Source organism: Sus scrofa, chromosome 14, assembly GCF_000003025.6.
Source record: "Sus scrofa isolate TJ Tabasco breed Duroc chromosome 14, Sscrofa11.1, whole genome shotgun sequence".
Lineage (NCBI taxonomy): Eukaryota > Metazoa > Chordata > Mammalia > Artiodactyla > Suidae > Sus > Sus scrofa.
The window spans coordinates 76488464-76510033 of NC_010456.5; the positions used below are offsets into that span (position 1 = coordinate 76488464).

The following is a 21570-nucleotide window of genomic DNA, read 5'->3' on the forward strand; positions in this document are numbered from 1 at the left end:
TGGGAACTCCTCAAGAAGTCTTTTGGGAGCATTTTTACTATATAGTTGGGCAGGAAAGGAAGGAAAGCCGGGACTGATCAGCTGTGTCAGCAGATCTCTGGGCTGAGTGCTGAATTCTGTTGCTATCGGACATAGCATGGTAACCTCTGCTCTTCTGTAGAGTAGCGGCTGGGCCCAGGTCTTGTCCTCTTAGATCTAGTTGGAATAGCATTCTGCTTAATGGGTAGGAATTCTTTGGTCTTAGTTGTTAAGGAAGGCCTCTCTGGTTTCTCTGTGCCCCTGCTTGGGCAGTGTTTTAGAAGGAAGCCTCTACTACTTTTGTTTGCTAGGCTCCTGCTGTATGGATGGGGAAAAGTGATCTACAGTCTAGGGGCAGTGTGGGGAAGAGGCTTCTTCCAGAAAGAGGGTGAATCTCACCCCTAGAACCATCAGAATCCTCAAGCCTTCCTCATCATATCAGAATAGAGGCTGGGAGTATATTTCCAAGTGGAGGCCACCTTATAGTTCTGTCTGCAACATTTGCAATGTCGATTCTCTCACCATGCTTAGCCATTGTCATATTCCATTCTGTTCTCTTTCCTCTTCCTTTGGGGAGCTACCATGGTGAGGGATCCAGTTGGCTGAGGGGAACCCAAAAGAATTAAACAGCCTTTCCTTCCTTTTCCCTCCTTCATTGAGGAGGAGAGTCTGGTTGGATGTGAGGGGAGGTTTCTTTCAGCAGAAGAGGAGTCCTTAGATGGGAAACTTGGCCTTTTGAAGGGAACATCCCTCTTCTTTCTTCTTAAGATTTCTCCCATTCAGCCCCTCCTTATTTAATGCCTCTTGCCTCCTGTTTGCCCCCTTCCATAACTTTCTACATCATAGTCTGAGCCATGAAAGGCTCTTTTTTGGCCCAGAAAAACTTGGAATTTCTGATCTAGGGAGGCCTGATTCCATCAGTGTGAGCTGGGCTCCAGCTATTCATGTCTAACTCATATCAGAGTTGAGAGAAGTAACATCTGCTTCTTGTTCTTTTGTCTCCCCCCCTTGTATTCCCCTGCTGCCTTTATTATTAAATCACTAAAAGCAACTTAATGAGCTGCCTCCTCAGCAGAAAACCAGGCACAGAATAGACCCTGATGCCATTCCTAGTCCAGTAAGTGCAGGGGGTGGGTGTGTGTGTGTGTGTGTCATCCCTGTGTTATTGTCACTCATGCATGCCTGTAACCTCATCCTCACCTCATTCACCATGTCCATCCCTCTCCATCCTCTTCCCATAGTCCTTCTAGATCCTCGCTTTTACAAGCTAGAAGGATGTGCATGCCTCAAGTCACCATGTAACAAAGTAGTAGCAAGCTGTTAGCAGTGCCTTTAAGTATGGGATGGTAGAAGGTCAGGCTCTAAGGGTGGGGTCAGGTGGCATGTGAAGCTTTGGTTTGAGTCCTCCTGGCTCCTCCAGGAGCCTACATGTGACCTAAGATGGAACAAGGCAGAGTTGAAGGGTAGATTCTTCCCTTTTGGGTTTGGTTTGTCTGCAGCTTGTTGTGGAGAAACATGTGGGTATATGGTTACTAATTTACAAGTCTGGGAAACTGGCATTTCTTAAAGGGGAAGGAACGGCTGGTTTGGGAAAGTGGGGGCCACTTTCTCATCTGGAGAGTCTGTTTGACTCTGATCTGTTTCTAAGCTTCAACTCTTTCTGATATGGGATACAGAGTCTTATCCTCCCTTTACTTTTTCTGGTTTTACCAAACCCATCTTGAAGTAACTGACCAAAGGTTATCAGCCTGCACAAAGATCTGACCACCGGCTTTGCAAAATATATATATATTTTTTCTCCCTTCGCTGAACTTGTCAAAATGTGGGGGACTGAGGATTGGGTTCTAATATCCTCTTCTCTCATATTTACACACTGATGCTTACCTGAAAATAAGGCAGCATCTGCTTCCTCACCTTCCCTGATCATTTCTGGCTGTGTAATCCTCTCCTCACCCTGTCCCTTCTACTTTCATTGAGTGTAGAGCCATTCCAGGTAGATTCATTTTTACATGGTTACTGTTGTCTGTTTTCCTGCTCTGATTCAGAATGTGTCTTGGGGCAATAAGGGAAAGGGAAGGCGTGATGGGGGAGGGAAGTGGAATCTGATCATGTTTGAAGGCTGGAGATTAGAGCTGGAGCTTTCCTGGAGTTGGTTTTATAACAGGGTGCTCACCATTTATTGGGGGTCAGGGTGATTCATAAAGAAGCCTTTCTCAGCCTGTCCAACATTTTGCTGCTGACTGCAGAGTGGAAGGTTGGCGTTATAGCATTTTATACCGTCTCCAAAAGGAGAGCAGGCCTGGTGCTTGAGGTGTGTTCCTTGGCAAATTATTAGTTTCTGTGCTGCAGCTCCAGCCTTTCTTTGTCCTGGCTGAGACCTGGTATTTCCTTTTCGTCTGTTACCTCATTCATTTCACTTCTTCCCTACAGATTCAGGTAATTGAGGACGACAGGAACAACCGAGGTTCAGAGCCATTTGTCACTGGAGCACGGGGCCAGGTGCCACCCTTAGTCACCACCAACTTCCTGGTGAAAGACCAAGGTGAGAAGGGTATTAACTCCTCCCTGTGCGTGCTTTTTCTTTAGCATTATCAGCTTGTGGATGGAGCTTTTGTCAGGCTTTAATCAGAGACCAGTCCCTCATTGGTCTCTAGAGGGAAAAAGCCACCATTTGCTCTAACATTTGTTGGGGGGACAGGGTGGATCAGCAATGGAGAGCTGATGCCTGGAGTGATTCTGTGATCGGACTCAGCTTTTCTACCCCCTCCTTCAGGGAATGCAAGTCCCCGGTACATCCGATGCACATCCTATAATATCCCTTGCACATCTGACATGGCTAAGCAGGCTCAGGTGCCCCTTGCAGCTGTCATCAAGCCACTGGCAAGGCTTCCCCCAGAGGAGGTGAGTCAGGGAAGGGACCAGAGTATAATGAAAGGGAGGAAGGGAAGGGAAATGGGGAGTAGGACTTCTTCCTAGATGTGATTCTGGCAGTCACAATGGGAGAAGTCTTGGTTGGGTGGGAGGGGAGAGTATCTTCAGTAGCTCTCTATCCCAGGGCCCATGCCTGGAGAGGGTGGTAGGGATGAGAGCAAAAGCCCCAAAAAATTGCTGGATGGGGGCAGGGTCCACAAGGGAAACACATTATAAAGAGTCAAAGCCAACTCGCAGTGGGGGAGAAGACAGCTGGATGCAGGAGCTTCTCATAGCATGGTCATCTCCAGATGATTAGAAGCATATCGTTCTATTTTTTTTCTTTTTTGGCCGCCCCAAGGCACGTGGAGTTCCTGGGCCGGGATCAGATCTGAGCCAGAGTTGTGACCAGCCTCACAGCTGTGGCATTGCTGGATCCTTAACCCACTCTGCTGGGCTGGGGATCAAACCTGCATTCCAGTCTTCCAAAGATGCTGCCGATCCACTTGTGCCACAGCAGGAATTCCTCTGTTTATTCTTGTATACTGCCCTATCATCCCAGAAAGGATAGAGATGTTAGGATAGCATATGAGGAAAAAAGGCAGATTGGGATTCAGTAGTCCTTCTCTTACCTGGCTTGGGCCATGATCTGTCACCCCACTATATGGAATCAGCACAAAAAGAGAGAGAACGTGGCAGTTGCTCTGCCGGGCTTGCTAGAATACCCTCATTTTCATGCCTAGCTTATTGAGCTTGGGGTGCATTTCTCTATAACTGGATGCTCAAGTCTCAGAGATCCTGTTTCTCTGTCTTGTTCTGTGTTTTTCATTATTTTCCTGGGTCTCAGTGGGGATGGTTGGACACTTGGCTGCTGGTCTCTTATTTGTATAGTGACATCTGCCTGGGGCATCAGTCACTGTCACAGAAATCCAGGGATGAGGGAGGACAGGTATTATAGTTACTTGCCTGAAAATGAAGCAGGAGTCAAGATCCCTAGGGCAGGAGTGAAGGGGACTAAAGATAGGGCCAGAAATGAGAATCCTGGGTAATCTTTCTCCTATGTCCACGTCAGCCCCTGGCTTGTTAAGGCCAGTTCTGTGGTCGCTCTTCTCGTTCAAAAAGTGAAATTCTAAAGATGAGGAGGAAGGAGAAGGAACTCTAAAATTTAGAGTCCTCATTTCCCTTCACTGTATGTACTCTCTCCCCAGGCAAAATATCTGAGCCATGCCCTTCTCCCTCCACGTCGTTCCTCTTCATCTCTCTTTTTTTTTTTTTTCTTTTTTTTTTTTTCTTTTTTTTTTTGTCGTTTTGCTATTTCTTTGGGCCGCTCCCTTGGCATATGGAGGTTCCCAGGCTAGGGGTCGAATTGGAGCTGCAGCCACCGGCCTACGCCAGAGCCACAGCAACGCAGGATCTGAGCCGCGTCTGCAACCTACACCACAGCTCACAGCAACGCCAGATCGTCAACCCACTGAGCAAGGGCAGGGACCGAACCCGCAACCTCATGGTTCCTAATCGGATTCGTTAACCACTGCGCCACGACGGGAACTCCTCCTCTTCATCTGTTATCACATCTAGCTCCCCACTGTTTCGTTCCTCTTTGTCTGAGCCACTGCCACCCCCCCTTGCTCCTTAGGCTTCACCGTATGTCGTCGACCATGGGGAATCTGGCCCTTTGCGCTGCAATCGCTGCAAAGCATACATGTGCCCTTTCATGCAGTTCATTGAGGGAGGGAGACGCTTCCAGTGCTGCTTTTGCAGCTGTATCAATGATGGTATGTTCGCAGAGACTGGGATGGGGGGGATCTGGATTGCATCTTCATTGTTCTCTTTCTAGTTAGGTAAGGGCATGTTGTGCAGGAATTGGGAAGTAGGGCACAGATGGGGATATGGGGGAGTAGAATGAGCTCAGCCAGGACCGGACTAAGACTGAGAGTGGACCTTTGAGTAACACTCTGCCCTACTCCCCACAGTTCCCCCCCAGTATTTTCAACATCTGGATCATACCGGCAAACGTGTGGATGCTTATGACCGTCCTGAGCTATCCCTGGGCTCTTATGAATTCTTGGCCACTGTAGATTACTGCAAGGTGAGGGAAGGTAGCACGGGGAGGAGCAGTGGGTGGAGGACAATGAGACAGCCAAGACCTGCTGTGATCATTTCCCTCACCCCTTCATTGTCCCCTTTGATGTTGACTTCTCTTTAGTCAACTGACCTGCTTACCAATATCCCCTACCCCCAACATGTCCTTCCTTTGCAGAACAATAAGTTTCCCAGCCCTCCCGCCTTCATCTTCATGATTGACGTCTCCTACAATGCCATCAGGAGTGGTCTTGTTAGGCTCCTCTGTGAGGAGCTCAAGTCACTGTTAGACTTTCTGCCTAGGTGAGATGATGCCGGCTGGCTGGCTTAACTCAGCAGATGGATCCCCATGTCCTGAAGTTGGGTGGGGGAGAAGGTGGCAAGTCTGGATAACAATATCACCTTCTACAGGGAGGGCGGGGCAGAAGAGTCAGCAATTCGCGTTGGCTTTGTCACCTATAATAAGGTGCTCCACTTCTACAATGTGAAGAGCTCACTGGCCCAGCCGCAGATGATGGTTGTATCTGATGTGGGTGACATGTTTGTGCCACTGCTGGATGGCTTCCTGGTCAATGTCAACGAGTCTCGGGCAGTCATCACCAGGTAAGCGTCAGACTTTGGGGCTAAAGCAGGGGTAGGGTGAGTACAAGCACAGAAAGCCACAGAGTTGAGCAGAGGGGTCAGCAGTTGCATGGGGGCTGTGCCTCAGGAGTTTTCAGAGTCTGGGGGTCAGATGATTCTGGGGAATTGAGAGATCTGAGATTTGGATAGCAATTTTGATTGCCTTCCATCACCTATCACTTCAGCTTGTTGGATCAGATTCCAGAAATGTTTGCAGACACAAGGGAGACAGAGACAGTATTTGCCCCAGTTATCCAGGCTGGGATGGAGGCTCTGAAGGTAAGGCTACAAACCTGGCAACCTCCTCAGTGACACTTTCTTCTGACCATCCTATCCTCTGGGATACAACTCATGTTTCTTTCGTGATTGATGACGGTCCGGTCCAGTCCAGTGGGTCGGCCTGTCTGACATAGTTGACACTGAATAAATGACCAGGGAAGGGATGAATGAATAATGGATGAATACAGGAAAGAATGGATCAGTAGCTCTCTCTTCTTTCCTAGGCTGCCGAGTGTGCAGGGAAGCTATTTCTGTTCCACACCTCCCTGCCCATTGCAGAGGCCCCAGGGAAACTGAAGAACAGAGATGACCGGAAGTTGATCAACACAGACAAGGAGAAGGTGTGGGGTTGGGAGCTGGGGGGCAAGAGGAATGTGGTATCTCTTTAAAATGCAATACTCTAACTTTCTTGAGGGTGATGAGGACTAGATCTGTACTCTTTCCCATGTCACATCAGTGACTGCCAACCTTCTCTGCCACTCCCATACTTCTCTACCCTACCTCATCTCAAAGCCTTCGGTAGACAGTTTTCTGTTTTTTTGAGAATGTTCTATTGCAAACTGTGAGGTAGATCTGAAGTCTTATGTGCCCTTGAATCTCCCATATTACATATACAGTTCTCAAAGAGGGTGGAACTGAGAGCTTTGAACATTTTCTTGTATTCTTCCTCAGACTCTGTTCCAGCCTCAGACAGGTGCCTATCAAACCCTGGCCAAGGAGTGTGTGGCCCAAGGCTGCTGCATAGACCTCTTTCTCTTCCCGAACCAGTATGTGGATGTGGCCACACTCTCTGTTGTACCCCAGCTCACTGGTGGCTCTGTCTACAAATACGCTTGCTTTCAGGTAGGCATGGGACTCTGGGTGGAGGTGGAAGCAGGACGGGGAATGTCTGCCTACATGTGGGGTCGCTCTTTAGCTGCTGACTCATTAATAGGAATAGTGTTGGAGGAGAAGACTGCACAGTGTAAGGAGGAGGGCCACGACTGTTGCAGTCAGGAGCGTGGAGCTTGGAACCAGTCCCGGGTTGATGTTCTGGCCCTGCCACTTACCAGCTATATGACCTAGGATGATTTGCTTAACTATTCGCTCCTTTGTTTTTTTCATCTGTAAAATGGGATTTTGGAAGTTATTAATTAGGATTTGTCATCAGGATTAAGGAGTTATATGTAAAATATTTAATGTGGTACCTGGCATGCAGTACGTGCCTAAAAGCTATCATCATTATCAACATCATTGTTACTGTCTTCACTGTTACTGTCATTATGATCCACAAGCTTGTAGAGTGGAATGGGTGCAGGGAAATTGTTTGCATGATGTTATACTCTCAGTGATGTGACTCGGCCTGGGGGATGCAGGTGGAGAATGACCAGGAACGGTTCCTGAGTGACCTGCGTCGGGATGTACAGAAGGTCATTGGCTTTGATGCTGTGATGCGGGTCCGCACAAGCACTGGTCAGTCCTGGTTGGAGAAGAGCAGGTAGCGGGGCTAAATCTGGGAGGGAGGCACCTGTCATACCATTAGCCCTGTCCCTGTGGCCTCAGGTATCCGTGCTGTAGATTTCTTTGGGGCTTTCTACATGAGCAACACAACAGATGTGGAGCTAGCAGGGCTGGATGGGGACAAGACGGTGACTGTGGAGTTCAAGCATGACGATCGGCTCAATGAAGAGAGTGGAGCCCTCCTGCAGGTGCTGGGCAGGAGGCAGGGGTTGGGGAAGAAGCGTTGGGGTGGTTTCACTGGGTATAAACAGGCTGCAGGGAAGAGGGTGAGGGGTGGGTAGAGAAGACTAGAAGAGGCTGGGGAAGGGATGGCTCATGTGTTTCTTTTAGTTTAATAATATAGCAAAGAGGCAGTTTTTCAGAGGGCTCTGGCGACAGAGGCGTGTGAACTCCCTGTCTCCCTTCCCCTAGTGTGCCTTGCTCTACACCAGCTGTGCAGGGCAGCGACGGCTCCGCATCCACAACCTGGCCCTCAACTGCTGCACCCAGCTGGCTGATCTGTATCGAAACTGTGAGACTGACACACTCATCAACTACATGGCCAAGTTTGGTGAGGGCACAGGCAGGGCGGGGTGGGATTGGGGCTAAGAGCAAGGTCTAGGAGGGTCAGCAGATCAGCATTCCTGGGTGGGAGTGATGGTGGGAAGGCACATGTGACAGAGGGGCTGACCAGTGAGCCTGCGATCTCCCTTTCCCATCCAGCGTACCGGGGGGTCCTGAACAGCCCTGTGAAGACTGTTCGGGATGCTCTCATCACCCAGTGTGCCCAGATCTTGGCCTGTTACAGAAAGAACTGTGCCAGCCCCTCCTCTGCAGGACAGGTAGGGCAAGCGTGTTGGCGGAGAAGTTGCTGGAATACATTTTTGCATTGGGAGGGATTTCTCATCATCACTGACTTCATTTTGATAACCCCCCTAGTTGATCCTTCCTGAGTGCATGAAGCTACTCCCAGTTTACCTGAACTGTGTATTGAAGAGTGATGTCCTGCAGCCTGGAGCTGAAGTCACTACTGATGACCGCACCTATGTCCGACAGCTGGTCATCTCCATGGACGTGGCTGAGACCAACGTCTTCTTCTATCCTCGGCTCCTACCGTTGGTGCGCCTGAGGGTGGAGTGTGAGACTTTGTACTGAGAAAGGGGCTTCATAGAAGGAGAAAGAGAAGGATTAATATCATCTGTGTCTGACAGCAGTGAAATTTTTACCTGTGTTATCTGATGTAATACTGTCATACTGTGAGAATTACTGAGGGACTTAGTGTTCTGAAATTTCATGTATGGGTGGGGGGTGGGAGGACGAGCATGTGGGCAAACAAGTCTTGTGATCCTTGGTAACCTTTTGTCCATTCCTTTGATCTAGACAAAGTCTCCTATTGAGAGTACCACCGAGCCACCAGCAGTTCGAGCATCTGAAGAGCGTCTAAGCAACGGGGATATATATTTGCTGGAGAACGGGCTCAACCTCTTCCTCTGGGTGGGAGCCAGTGTCCAGCAGGGTGTTGTCCAGAGCCTCTTCGGTGTCTCCTCCTTCAGTCAGATCACCAGTGGCCTGGTAAGGGCAGGGAGTCAAGGAGAATATGGGCGTGGAAGTAAGACTTGTGATATGGGTAGAAGTCAATAAAGTTAATATGCTAGTTCCCTTAAATAGGGAGCATTTGAGAGAGGAGAGAGGGTGCCATCATTCTTCAGAGACTTCTGTGTTTCAGATAATGCATGCATCTGTGCTGCCCCATCTTGACTACTGGATTCAGCATACCTTATTACGATAATGATAAATGAATTTTGTGTTCCAGAGTGTTCTGCCTGTTCTGGATAATCTGCTGTCCAAGAAGGTGCGAGGCCTCATTGATAATTTGAGGGCACAGAGATCACGGTACATGAAGGTAACACTGATCTGGACTTCTCACCTTGTCAGGTCCTCCCCGGGAGTGGAGATGGGGAATGAGTGACAGGATAATGGGATTTCAGGGCATGTTTAATTCCCTTTAGCCCTGCCTAATGACCCTGTGTTCTGGCCATAGCTTATCGTGGTGAAACAGGAGGACAAGCTGGAGATGCTGTTCAAACACTTCCTGGTGGAAGACAAGAGCTTGAGTGGGGGAGCATCCTATGTGGACTTTCTCTGTCATATGCACAAGGAGATTCGGCAGCTACTGAGCTAGAGCAAGTGGGTAAACAGCATAGGGTCCAGGCCAGCTTCCAGAAAGTACCCCAGGACAGCAGAGAAATTGGGACAGTTCCATACCTTCTAAGTCATGTAAGCTGACCTCAGTCTCTTTAGGGGGGAGGGGGAGATATAAGGAGACACCTTCTTTCTGGGCTCAAGTATCCTACCACTCTGTCATGTCCTGCTGTTGGAAGGTGCCCCTATCCCCTCACTTTACCCTCCTTTTCCTGCTAATCCTGTCGTAATGAATGTAGTTTCTCAGTTCACTGTATATGATTCGGTGTTGGGGGATTTGGAGCCACCCAGACCCAGGCAATATTATGTGTCCCTTTGGACCAGCCTCCAAGAAGAGAAGGGCAGGTGGGAAGGAGTGGGGATCCCAGGGTTACTACAGGGGGAGGGGCTGCCAATTCAGCTCAGTGTCATCAACAACTTCCTATATTAGGGATAAACATACATACAGGTGCACAAGAGCTGGGGTGTAGACCATAGATGGTAGAGAAGAAAGTGGTCTGTCTTCCTGGGCCTCAACAGCCAAGTCAGTTCCTGAAGGTGGTTGATTAGCTTTCTCTCTCTGCTTCCGCTGCTCTTTCTCCTGCAATGATTGGTGATCACTTGGTGGATAGAGGCACATTGTCAGAGGTGAATGAGCCTGGGAAGAGCGTTGCAAGGTATATTAAGACCTGGGAGAGGTACCCACCTCCTTCCAGCTGGAGAGGCCCCAACACTGGATGGTTCTGTAGGGAGCCTTGTCATCAACTTGCAATACCTCACAGAGCCAGCCCATATTCCACTCTGACCTCCTGCTGGAAACACTGCTCTCCAAGCTGGGGTTGTTGAGGGGAGAGGCAGAGGTGGCTAGTCTCTCCCGCCAGGACACCACTCAGGCTTTGGCACTGACAGAGTGGCTGACAGTTATCTTCCAACCCGACCTGGCCGGGGCAGACCAAGGGCTAGGCTTGATGGTGGCCAGGCTTGCCTGCTCCCAGCCTGGGATGCCCCTGCTCTGGACCTCTCATTTCTCTTCATTGGTTTATTTTTCAATGCATCTTTAATTTGTAAAGAAATAAATTAAGATGTAACCAGTAGCCTCATTTTTATCTGCGACCTATCGCTTTCCCTCCAGTCCTTCCTGCCAGGACTAGCGGCTCCCGGGAAGTGGCCGGCCGAGTGGAGCTGCGCATGCGTCACGTGCCCCTGTGGCGTAGGACCTCATCCCGTCGCGACTCACCACCAGGCGGAGACTGGTGCTGAGGCGCGTCGGCCGCCACAGAGGGCATGGGGGCCGGCCGTACGGGGGCTGTGCTCGCCGTCCTGGGAGTTCTTAGTGTCTGTGCGGCCAGCGGCTCAGGGCCAGTGGTGGAGGGGGATACCCGCGGGGGGACGGAGTGGGCGGAGCCGTGGGATGGCGCAGTTTTCCGGCCTCCCTCGCCGCTGGGCGCAGTGGGGGTGGCGCGCAGTCCGTTGACCCCGCCGCCGGTGAGGGAGGAGGCGGTGGATTTGCCGGTGCTGCTGTGGTGGAGCCCAGGGCTGTTTCCTCACTTCCCGGGCGACTCGGAGCGCATCGAGTGCGCGCGCGGCGCGTGCGTGGCGTCCCGGGACCGACGGGTGCGGGGAGACTCGCGGACGCGCGCTCTGCTTTTCTATGGCACCGACTTCCGCGCGTCGGAGGCGCCGCTGCCGCGCCTGGCGCACCAGAGCTGGGCGCTCCTACACGAGGAGTCGCCCCTCAACAACTTCCTGCTGAGCCACGGTCCGGGCATCCGCCTCTTCAATCTTACGTCCACCTTCAGCCGTCACTCGGACTACCCGTTGCCGTTGCAGTGGCTGCCAGGCACCGCCTATCTGCTCCGCGCGGCGCCTCCGCTCCAGGAGCGCGCCGAGTGGCGCCGCCGCGGCTACGCGCCCCTGCTCTATCTGCAGTCTCACTGCGACGTGCCTGCGGATCGCGACCGCTACGTGCGCGAGCTCATGCGCTACATCCCGGTGGGTGAGAGCTGAGCGGGGCCGGGCGGGAAGGGGAGGGTGGAGAGCGGGTCTGAGGCGCGACCCCCGGTGTCCAGGTCGACGTGCCGTACCCTCTTGACCGCCGTGCTCTATCCTACTTAGGTGGATTCATATGGGAAATGCCTGCAAAATCGGGAGCTGCCCATTCCGCGGTTACAGGACACAGCCACAGCCACCACCGAGGATCCAGAGCTCCTGGCCTTCTTGTCCCGCTATAAGTTCCATTTGGCCCTTGAAAATGCCATCTGTGATGACTACATGACGGAGAAACTGTGGCGCCCCATGCATCTCGGTGCCGTTCCTGTGTACCGTGGCTCTCCCTCTGTGCGGGACTGGATGCCCGACAATCACTCCATCATCCTCATTGACGACTTTGAGTCGCCGCAGAAGCTGGCAGAGTTTATTGACTTTTTGGACAAGAACGATGAGGAGTATATGAAATATCTGGCATACAAGCAACCTGGGGGCATCACCAACCAGTTCCTTCTGGATAGTCTCAAGCAGCGGGAGTGGGGAGTGAATGATCCTTTACTGCCTAACTACCTTAACGGCTTCGAGTGTTTCGTCTGCGACCACGAACTGACTCGGCTAGAGGCCGAGAAGGCCCACGCAGCCTCTCCTGGGGACATCCCCGTCCCTGAGCCTCATATCGCCCAGCCCTCACACATGAACTGCCCAGTGCCCACACCGGGCTTTGGTGCCATAGAAGAGATTCCTGAGAATGACAGGTAAGGTTAGCTGGGGTTCCCTGAGGCTGATCTCCTTACTTGCTTCCTGCAGGCAATAAACTAGCACTGGGTGCTGAAGGTGCTGATGTTGTATAAAGAAATTATGAGGTGGGATCCCTCTCCCTTTAAGGTATCAAGAGTCTAGCTGGGGAGATAAACTGAAAAAGCCCAGTAAAAGATGTGAGGGCAACAACATATGAAAATCAGCTTTTGTAAACAGTGTTTGCAATAATGATTCAAAAAAGCTTCAACCAGAGCAGGAGGCCTGTTCAAGGAAGTGATGAGGGAGAGACATGGCCTAAATACCAGGCTCAGGATCTGGACTGTCCTGAACATCAGATCAGCTATTTGTTCAGCCCCATCCTGTGGGGCAAATGGGGATGAGAATTTTGAGGGAGGTTCATCTACGATAGTCAGGCTTTATAACTGATAACCTGGTATTACAATACCTCCTTTCACTCTTAAAATTACCTTGATTTGGATGATAAATTATATGTTCGTCCTAGACAGAATAGAAGGGATGCTTTCAGGGAGTTCCTGTTGTGGCTAACTAGGTTACGAACCCGACTAGTACCCATAAGAATGAGGGTTCAATCTCTGGCCTCGCACGGTGGGTAAGGATCCATCCCGTGTTGCCGTGAGCTGTGGTGTAAGTCAGGTCCCACATTGCTGTGGCTGTGGAGTAGGCCAGCAGCTGTAGCTCCAATTGACCCCTAGCCTGGGAACTTCCATATGCTGCAGGTGTGGCCTTTAGCCAAAAAAAAAAAAAAAAGATGGGGGAGGATGCTTTCAAAAGTTGATTAATTAGGTATTTCTCTGGTGGCTCATTGGTTAGTGATGGACATTTGTCGCTGGTATGGCTCAGTTTGCTACTGTGGCTCGGGTTCAGTCCCTGGCCTGGGGAACTTCAGCATGCTGTGGAGGTGGCCAAAAAAAGAAAAAGAAAGAAAGAAAAAAAAAGGTGATTAACAATGGTGGGCAGGTATGGACTGGAAGGGAGGTGAGGAGGCAGCAGAAGATGGTGGCACTGGGAAACAAGGTCAGCATGGGAGGTGGGGTGAAAAGATGTTGAAGCCACTTGTAGCAAACCACATCTATTGGGAGAGAGGCAATAAGAGATTAAGAAAGAAAGGTTGCTAGAATGGCCTACAGAGATGTCTTGGAGGCCTGGCACAATTTAGTCCTGGGTATAGACATAATTTGTATCCAGTAATTTGCATCAGGTAATTTTCATCTAGTTTGTTCTGAACATAATGTTACAGTTTATCAGAGGAAAAGTGTAACACTTACCTAGACACCTTATACTCTCATTTTGATTATTGAAATAGGTGTAACATAAAAGGTAACCATCTAAATAAGCTCCCTTGTTTCCATAGTTTGACTCCTGCTCTGCCTGCTTCTGAATTCCCTCCACATTTGGGGACCAAGAACAGGCAAATCAGGAAATGTAACTCATTGGCGGGCCGGGTGGGGGTGGAGGTTGTGTGATAAATTTGTGTTTGTGTTTACTGCCTGTCACTTGGACTAGTACTGAATTTGCTTTACATTTCTATCCCTTCAAAACAGAAACCACTGTTCCTGTTTAGCCAGAACATTATTCCTATCCTAGCCAGAGACCATTGTTATCTGTTTAGATTTCTCTGGCCAGAGAAAGGCAGGACTCATAGCTGTGCTGAGGTCCTATAATCTAACCCCCATTTTGATGTTTCAGCTGGAAGGAGATGTGGCTGCAAGATTATTGGCAAGGTCTGGACCAGGGGGAAGCTCTCACTGCCATGATCCACAACAACGAGACATTGCAGAGGAAATTTTGGGATTACCTAACCGAGATCTTTATGAAAAGGAACCAGAATCTCTAATTACTCTTGCAAGAGTCCTTAACTTGATAGAGCTAAGGAGATGGAGGTTTTTATTCTACCATACGACGTGAAGGGTATCTGCTGCACAGATCCTTAATGAACACTCTCTTACCATGGATTCAAAGGATAAACTATATCCACAGATATTTCAGTCTAATGGTGTGTAGCCAGAGTCTTAGCCTTATAGGTAATAGGGCCTCTCCTCGAGGAAAGATGGAAGCATCCAGTTCTTGGTTTTGTGGGAAGCAGAAGCCTGAAACACGCATTTGATTCAAGGTGCTGATCAACAGCGTTTTTAAGGAATTGCTTATTTCTCTAGCCATTTCATCCTCTCAGTTGTGAGTGGGACAACATGTTAATATTTGGCTGTGAATGAGGTAAGATGGGCCAGGTTTAAAACTTCTCTTGTGCTATTCCTCAAACCACTCATTATTACTCCTTACCTTTCCTAATCTCTTTTGCTCATCTCTTGGTTTTTAAAGTGTTGTGTTGGTGGTGAAGCAAAACTCCTGGTGAGTTGTGTTCTGGTCCCTGGAGTTGTATTTTTTTAAATCATTTACTTTGCTTTTCATGTCAGCCTTTAAAATTTTTATTTTATTATTATTATTTGTGGGCATGTGTGTGTGGCTTTTTGGCCGCACCCAGAGCATGTGGAAGTTCCCTGGCCAGGGATCAAACCCAAGCCACAGCAGCAACCAGAACCACTTCATTGACAATGCTGTATTCTTAACCTGCTGCGCCACAAGGGAACTGCTTAACTTTTAATTTTGAATAGCTTTTTCTTTCCTGGTGTTCCATAATTTCTGATGGAGATGGAGTATCCTCGCCACCCTTCCCACATTCATCATCCCCTGTATTAAATTGGCTATAGGTTTGCCAGCTTTTTTTACTGCTGGTTTGCTTTTTATCTAGGGGATATCTAGAATTCTTTCTCACTTCATGAATAGAAAGATTCAGTGACTGGAGTTCCCATCATGGCGCAGCAAAAACACATCCAACTAGGGGCCATAAGATTTCAGGTTCAGTTTTTGGCCTCGCTCAGTGGATTAAGGATCCGGCCTTGCCGTGAGCTGTGGTGTAGGTCACAGACACAGCTTGGATCTGGTGCTGCTGTGGCTGAGGCATAGGCTGGCAGCTGCAGCTCCTGTTGGACCCTTAGCCTGGGAACCTCCATATGATACAGTGACTAATAAATGTCGTATAAATTTAATGAATTGTCCTTCTCTATTTTTGGCTGGAGATGGAGACTAAGCCTGGAAATGATGATAGAAAAAGCTATAATGATTTTGAAGTGTTAAAATAGCCCATTGTGAATCAAAGTGCAAATTTTTATAGGTTTTTGTTCTTTTCTGTCTGCCTAATGAACTCTTCTACTTTATTATTTTTGTATGCCTCAAAAGTCCCATTTCCCCCCCAAAAGTCATGAAATTGTGGTGGACAAAACAGCCCAGCAATATAGCTGTATTAATTATCTCATATTCTGAGGCACTTTTCACTTTAAGTGGGATAAATATTCCAACTTCATTCATTCTATTACTGATACAAGACACGACTTTATAGTACTTTCTGAGACTACATTTTGATGGAGCCCATCCAAGGCCCTAAGCTCAAGGGGATGAGAGGTAAGGCAAGACATACAAGCCATCATAAGGGGATATAGGCAAACCCTCCATTTGCTGTGGTTTAAACATACAGCTTAATGGGCAAGGAGACCATTTGCTTTTTCTGGGGCAGTGGAACAAGAAAGAATACTATGTATCTTAGAACTACCCTGGTTGTGATGTTGTATTAATGAATTATCACTAGAGAAGTTTCATAGCTTATCAATATATCTGGTTTAGTATATGTGTGTATCTGTATACACACAAATTTACCAACATATAAATACGGTTGCAAAGACAAGAGGAAGATTTTATGACTTCAGTATAGACTGTGTATAAATAACCTTGTCCTTATATAAGGTTTTGTTTGTTTTTATTATTTTGAGCAAAATGCTAAGCTATTCTGTGTATGATGATAACAGTTTGTGTTTAAATTTAAGAAATCTAGCTCTTTATTTAACATCAAAGCCAACATCATGTTTAATTTTTTTAAAATGACACCTACTTTGAATTCAGTAAAGATCTATAGAGAATTTATATAACTTTAGGCTGGCATGAAACTATATAATATCCCACAAAATGGAAATCCTACAACAGAACTCCCAATAAACATTTTGTTTATATATGAGATGCTTCAATAACTAGGGTCCCACACTTATCGTGACACCTAAAGATGTGGCCAAGGAAACCTATTTAGGCTGGGTTTCACTGCCAACGTGGTTCTTTTTCCAGTTTATTTAATAAAAAATGCTTTTCATAAGAGCATGGAAAGTTTGCTTACCCAGTTTGGACTTTCACAGAAAACAAGAGGAGGGGAAGACCTTCAAAAATACTTCTGTTAAAATTTGATATAGTAGAGACCCTTACAAAAGAAGTCAAATTCAGGACTCTGATTTCTAAGCCTGCACTCTATTTAAATGCTGATGCTGGTTTATAGAATGCAAAATACATATTACAACCATGTGCAAACTAATGTTCAGACTCAAATTTCATTATGTGCAATAAAAATGGTAAGTGATGGTTATGCAAGGGGTAGAATCATCCTTTCCTTTCCTGTCTAATTACACCAATTCACATTGGCATTACTTTAGCACTTTTATGTATAAAGTAGGCCAGTTGTTTATGAATGATTGTGGCCAGAGACTCATGCCTGCTTTGTGACCAGTGCTCCCCACACTTTCTCCTTTATTCCCTATTACCACAGAAGTATTCATAAAAGAGCAGGGAAGGCCAGGTGCTACGGGTCCACAAGGGAAGGCAGCACCAGAAATAGCCACCTAGCTATCCAACTAAAGGCTTCTCTTTCTCTACAGAGAAAGCAAGCAATGTGAATTTTCGCTAGTTTGTGACCCAGCCTGCATTCTGTACAGCAGCAGGCTTGGGGTTATTGGTGGTAGAAGTGTCTGATAGGAGTCAGCTTTATTTGTGTTGCTGGAGTCAGGGTGGAACTTGGGGCTGATGCCCTTACTATTCCCAGGTGTTGCTGTTTTCTATTGTCTCAGGTTTCATTTTGTATAATAAATGGCTTCTTTTGAAACAGTGTCTTTTGCTTGGTTTTATTTCTGGCTGTGATAAAGTTGGAGACTTGGAAAAATACTTAAAACATTTGTTCATTTAACAAGCATTTACTGGCACTACTCTAGGCACTGGGGATTAAGCACTGAACAAGATAGACAAGGTCTATTCTCTTCCGGTGCTTACATTTTAAATGGGTGTTGGGGGTAAGGCTGTAAATGAACAGTAAGGGAACAAGACAATCCAGACTATGATAGGTGCTGTGAAGAAAATAAAACAGCTTGATAGTGGTTTGGATGGAAGTCAGGGAAGTCCTGACAAACTGAGACTCAACAGAAGAAAAAGAACCAGCCATGCAGAGATAAATGGAAAGATTCCAGACATCTGTGATAAGTGATTTTAGCATACTAAATTTACACAACCAAATTAAGTATTGCTCTCCAAAGTAGTCATCTTAAGAACTACAAGTTTGTACAAGTTGTGCTTCCATTACATGGTGCTCATGTATAAATATATGCCTTGAGAATCAGCGGTACGTCTTTGTAAATCATTTTGGGAGGTGGGGGGTGGGGGGGGAGTCAGAACCAAGTCTGATTAAAGCTAGGCATCACAAGGAAGGACAAAGTCTATAAATAGGAATGATACTACTAAGTATCTTCAGAGAATTGGGAAGAGGATTAAGTAAAACAATGTATGCAAAAGTCCTTAAACCTTTCCTTACCCAGTGAGATCGATATAAATGAGCAAACGATTTCTGAACAACAGTAGCTGCTGAAGTAAATGAGGGCTAATTTTTCTTTGCGGCTTCTGGGGTGGTTCCAAACGTAGTCAAAACCAACAGTTCTTGAAGGTTTATTAAAATCATTCCTAGAGTTCTGACCCTGGCGCAGCGGCTCCCGCCAGCTGAGGAGGTGCGGGTTTGATACCTGGTCTGGAGCAATGAGTTAAAGGATCCGGTGTTGCCGCAGCTGCAGCTCGGATTCAGTCCCCGGCCTCGGAACTTCCCTATGCTCCGGGTGTGGGCTTTTTTTTTTTTTTTTTTTAATAGTAATAATAATTCCCAATTTAGCATTTTTCAGTCTCCCAGTTTTATTTGCTCCCATCCTCTCTGCCCTTGCTTAGGTCAATCTTTTTTTTTTTTTTTTTTTTTTTTTTTTTTTTTTTGGTGATGCGCCCGCTGCAGGCGGAAATTCCTGGGCCGGGGGAACGAACTCCCACCATAATAGTGGCAAGGTGGATCCTTAACCCACTGAGCCACCAGGCAACTCCAATCACCTTCTAATCCAGCCGGTTACCACTCGAAACTAGAGTCCGTTTATCAGTGTTTCCTGGGTGTTCCCGGTCCAGTACTGCCCCAAGACTTCAGGGCCCACAAGAGTGGCCTAGGTCAGCAGACGAGTCCCAAAGATTCTCCTCCCAACCTGCACATCGGTCTCTATTAAAGCAGGTCAGAACCCAGCAGCGCGGGTGCCCCGCCAAGAAAACAAAGCGGTGCATGCTGGGCGGGAAAGGGAGCCTCCTAGTTTCAGGAAGCTCGTAGGGTCACGCAGGGTCACGCACGGCGCCGCAGAGCCTGCCGGGAGCTCGCTTTGCAATGGCGACTCCCAGCCTGCGGGGTCGACTAGCACGGCTTGGAAACCCACGGAGGCCTATACTGAAGCCCAACAAGCCCCTCATCCTAGCCAATCATGTCGGGGAACGGCGCCGGGAGAAGGGCGGTGAGCAGTCGGAGCCGTGGAGGCCCTAGAACGGAAGCCGGAGGAGTGCAGGGGGCCGCTGGGTGGGAGGGCCGGAAGGTAAGGGTCTCCTTGTGATTGAGGGTCCTTCCCGTTCTCCACCAGAGGCGACCTGTATCACGGAGATGTCAGTAATGATGGCTTGCTGGAAGCAGAATGAATTCCGCGACGAAGCGTGCAGAAAAGAGATTCAGGACTTCTTCGATTGTGCTTCGAGGGCTGAGGTGACAGGAGGCTCCTGGGGTGCCCTCTTGGGAGGAGAATGGGGTATACAGTATGGTTCTTACTGCCTCTTGCTTGGTGATAAGAAAATTCTTCTCCCTCAAAAAGGGCGAGAAAAGTTTTTGGGATCTACTTGACTCATGCCAAAGTGCGAAAGTTTACAATTTTGAAGGCATCGTGATCTTGAGCGATTTGTTTTACTGCTTTTAGCTTTATCAGATGCACAGTGAGGTTAATATTCATATCTGCCTTAAAGAATTTTGTGAGTGTTAAGTGAAGAAATGAATGGGAAAACCACATTGTAAAATTTAAATTGCTGCTCAAATAGACATTATTCTCCCAAGTGAACTAAAGATAGGAAAGGACAGTTTATTTGGTTTCCAGCTTAGATTTAATTGCCAGCTGGATGATGGCTTCAGATCATACAGTCATTCATGGTTCCCAAGTCCTTTTGATGAAAGAGGACTGAGAAGATGACGCAGCTCTCCAGGCTGGTTAATTTCTCAGTGTGATTTGGGGTGTTGTGAGAACTATTAGCTTAGGTCAGGGCCAACTTTAGAGCTGTCATTTTAATTTTTGTTCTGTGTTTTCAGGCTGCCCGAAAGATGAGATCAATCCAGGAGAACCTGGGAGAGTTGGGGAGTTTACCCCCCAAGAAATTGAATAAGTTGTTACATAGGTTTCCTAACAAACCTCATGTCAGCTGAAAATGGAGAAGCATTTTCAATGACTGGACTGTAGCTTCTGAGAACTATGCAGAGGCTTTTTAGAGATATTTGCATTGTCACACGTTCTTTTTGAAGAGTGGAAGGACGCGAAACACTTTTTTTTAACCCTTTGGAATCATTATGTGGATGGAAATTATATTTTATGTTGAAATAAAATCCCCTGAAGAGAGCTTGGCCTTTTGTTGTGGATTAGGTATTCCCACTATAGTTGAGTCCTGTGTTCTCCCCTACACTCTGGAAAGTCTTTGCTCTGTAATTTGCACCAGGGTCAAGACAAAAACCTTTATACCACTTAGTGTCCTTGCCTTTGTATGCAAAGGATGCATAAGGATGTTGGAGTCTGTTTATATGAAGAGCTTTTTTGCCATTATCTGTAAATACTCACTGACTATCTGTGCATAGCCACTGCAAGGTGCTGCCAGGATAATCAGAAGTTCACAAACTGGTGACCCAGAGGTTTTGGAGATGTATTTTATTTGGCCCACACAATTAAAAGTTTGTTTTTAAATTAGCAGACCACATTCAAAAATTCAGTATCATAAAAAATCCACTTTGGCTGGGGGTGTGGCCAAAAAAATATGCTTTTTAGCTTTTTTTAAAAAAAATCAGGAGTTCTTGGAGTTCCTGTTGTGGTGCAGCAGAAACAAATCTGACTAGGAAACATGAGGTTGTGGGTTTGATTCCTGGCCTTGCTCAGTGGGTTAAGGATCTGGCGTTGCTGTGGCTGTGCTGTAGGTTGGCAGCTGTAGCTCCGATTCAACCCCTAGCCTGGGAACCTCCATATGCCATGGTGTGGCCCTAAAAAGCAAAAAAAAAAAAAAAAAAAAAAAAATCAGGAGTTCTCTTGTGGGACAGAGGGTTAAGGATCTGGCATTGTCACTGCTGTGGGTCAGGTCCCTTCTGTGTTCGATCCCTGGCCCAGGAACTTCCACATGCCACAAATGCGGCCAAAAAACAAAGAAAAATCCAAAAATCTGGTAACCTTTTATTTCCCACATGGAAATAAAGAATCAAATAGAGCTGATTATCATTAGTTTCCATTCTCCAGTGATCTAGCCACAGGACTCTCAAATGGTGAGACTGAGGCTTAATCGGCAATTATCTTCTTTGTTTATCACCTGTTCACTTCTCTCTATGTTACTACCTGGTTGCTGACAACATTTTTGCGACCTCCTGATATTAGAACAATTGAACAGTATTTTTTGCATACTTTGCCCTTTCAATCATAACTGAGTTAACTTTTTCTATGTACTTTACAGCATTAAATGCACAAAGGGGTCAGTGGGGGTTTTAAAGCTCCAGTAGGATAGTTATTAAGATAAAAATGGGCCTTGCCTCCTTGACTCCGCGCAGCTACCTCTTCCTATAGCCCTCATGTCCCTTTGCTGGATACTGGGCAATTGCTGGGTTCTGCAGGCTGAGGTTGTCAGCCTTAGGAAGAAGCTCTGGGCTTAGGTATTTTGGATTAGTCTTGGAAGTACTTAATATCCGTCAGTAGACTCCCAGTAAGAGTCTATGAACATAGATGGGGGAAAAAAATTTGTCTTTTTTTTTTTTTTTTTTTGTAGGTCAATTTGTCATCTTTTTTTCCCTTTTTT

At 47.3% G+C, this 21570-nt stretch overlaps 3 protein-coding genes across 6 annotated transcripts in view; all 3 read left to right on the top strand.

Moving 5' to 3' along the window:
* SEC24C (SEC24 homolog C, COPII coat complex component) overlaps window positions 1-10664 on the top strand; it is a 25422-nt gene extending 14758 nt beyond the window's left edge. For 2 of the 3 annotated variants that reach the window (XM_003483502.4, XM_021072585.1), the window contains 17 exons: window positions 2449-2560; window positions 2792-2919; window positions 4565-4703; window positions 4902-5017; window positions 5189-5313; window positions 5422-5613; window positions 5817-5910; window positions 6135-6251; window positions 6583-6753; window positions 7266-7362; window positions 7453-7598; window positions 7822-7960; window positions 8113-8231; window positions 8329-8508; window positions 8770-8961; window positions 9203-9292; window positions 9431-10664. In XM_003483502.4, the coding sequence (XP_003483550.1) occupies window positions 2449-2560; window positions 2792-2919; window positions 4565-4703; window positions 4902-5017; window positions 5189-5313; window positions 5422-5613; window positions 5817-5910; window positions 6135-6251; window positions 6583-6753; window positions 7266-7362; window positions 7453-7598; window positions 7822-7960; window positions 8113-8231; window positions 8329-8508; window positions 8770-8961; window positions 9203-9292; window positions 9431-9571 (2298 nt within the window). In that variant the 3' untranslated portion in view covers window positions 9572-10664. Of the gene's footprint in view, window positions 1-1066; window positions 1136-2448; window positions 2561-2791; window positions 2920-4564; window positions 4704-4901; window positions 5018-5188; window positions 5314-5421; window positions 5614-5816; window positions 5911-6134; window positions 6252-6582; window positions 6754-7265; window positions 7363-7452; window positions 7599-7821; window positions 7961-8112; window positions 8232-8328; window positions 8509-8769; window positions 8962-9202; window positions 9293-9430 lie in introns of all 3 variants that reach the window. The other variant, XM_013983347.2, reaches the window with a different exon arrangement.
* FUT11 (fucosyltransferase 11) lies at window positions 9431-17313 on the top strand. The gene is made up of 3 exons (XM_001928248.5): window positions 9431-11562; window positions 11686-12311; window positions 14023-17313. The coding sequence occupies exons 1-3, from the start codon at window positions 10855-10857 to the stop codon at window positions 14168-14170; spliced, it is 1482 nt and encodes a 493-aa protein (XP_001928283.1). The 5' UTR covers window positions 9431-10854; the 3' UTR covers window positions 14171-17313.
* CHCHD1 (coiled-coil-helix-coiled-coil-helix domain containing 1) lies at window positions 18834-20797 on the top strand. Of its 2 annotated transcripts, NM_001190155.1 has the most exons (3): window positions 18855-19004; window positions 19128-19246; window positions 19838-20797. In NM_001190155.1, the coding sequence occupies exons 1-3, from the start codon at window positions 18881-18883 to the stop codon at window positions 19949-19951; spliced, it is 357 nt and encodes a 118-aa protein (NP_001177084.1). In that variant the 5' UTR covers window positions 18855-18880; the 3' UTR covers window positions 19952-20797. The 2 variants fall into 2 exon arrangements, with proteins under 2 accessions (XP_020927556.1, NP_001177084.1); XM_021071897.1 differs by having other exon boundaries at window positions 18834-19004; window positions 19128-20141.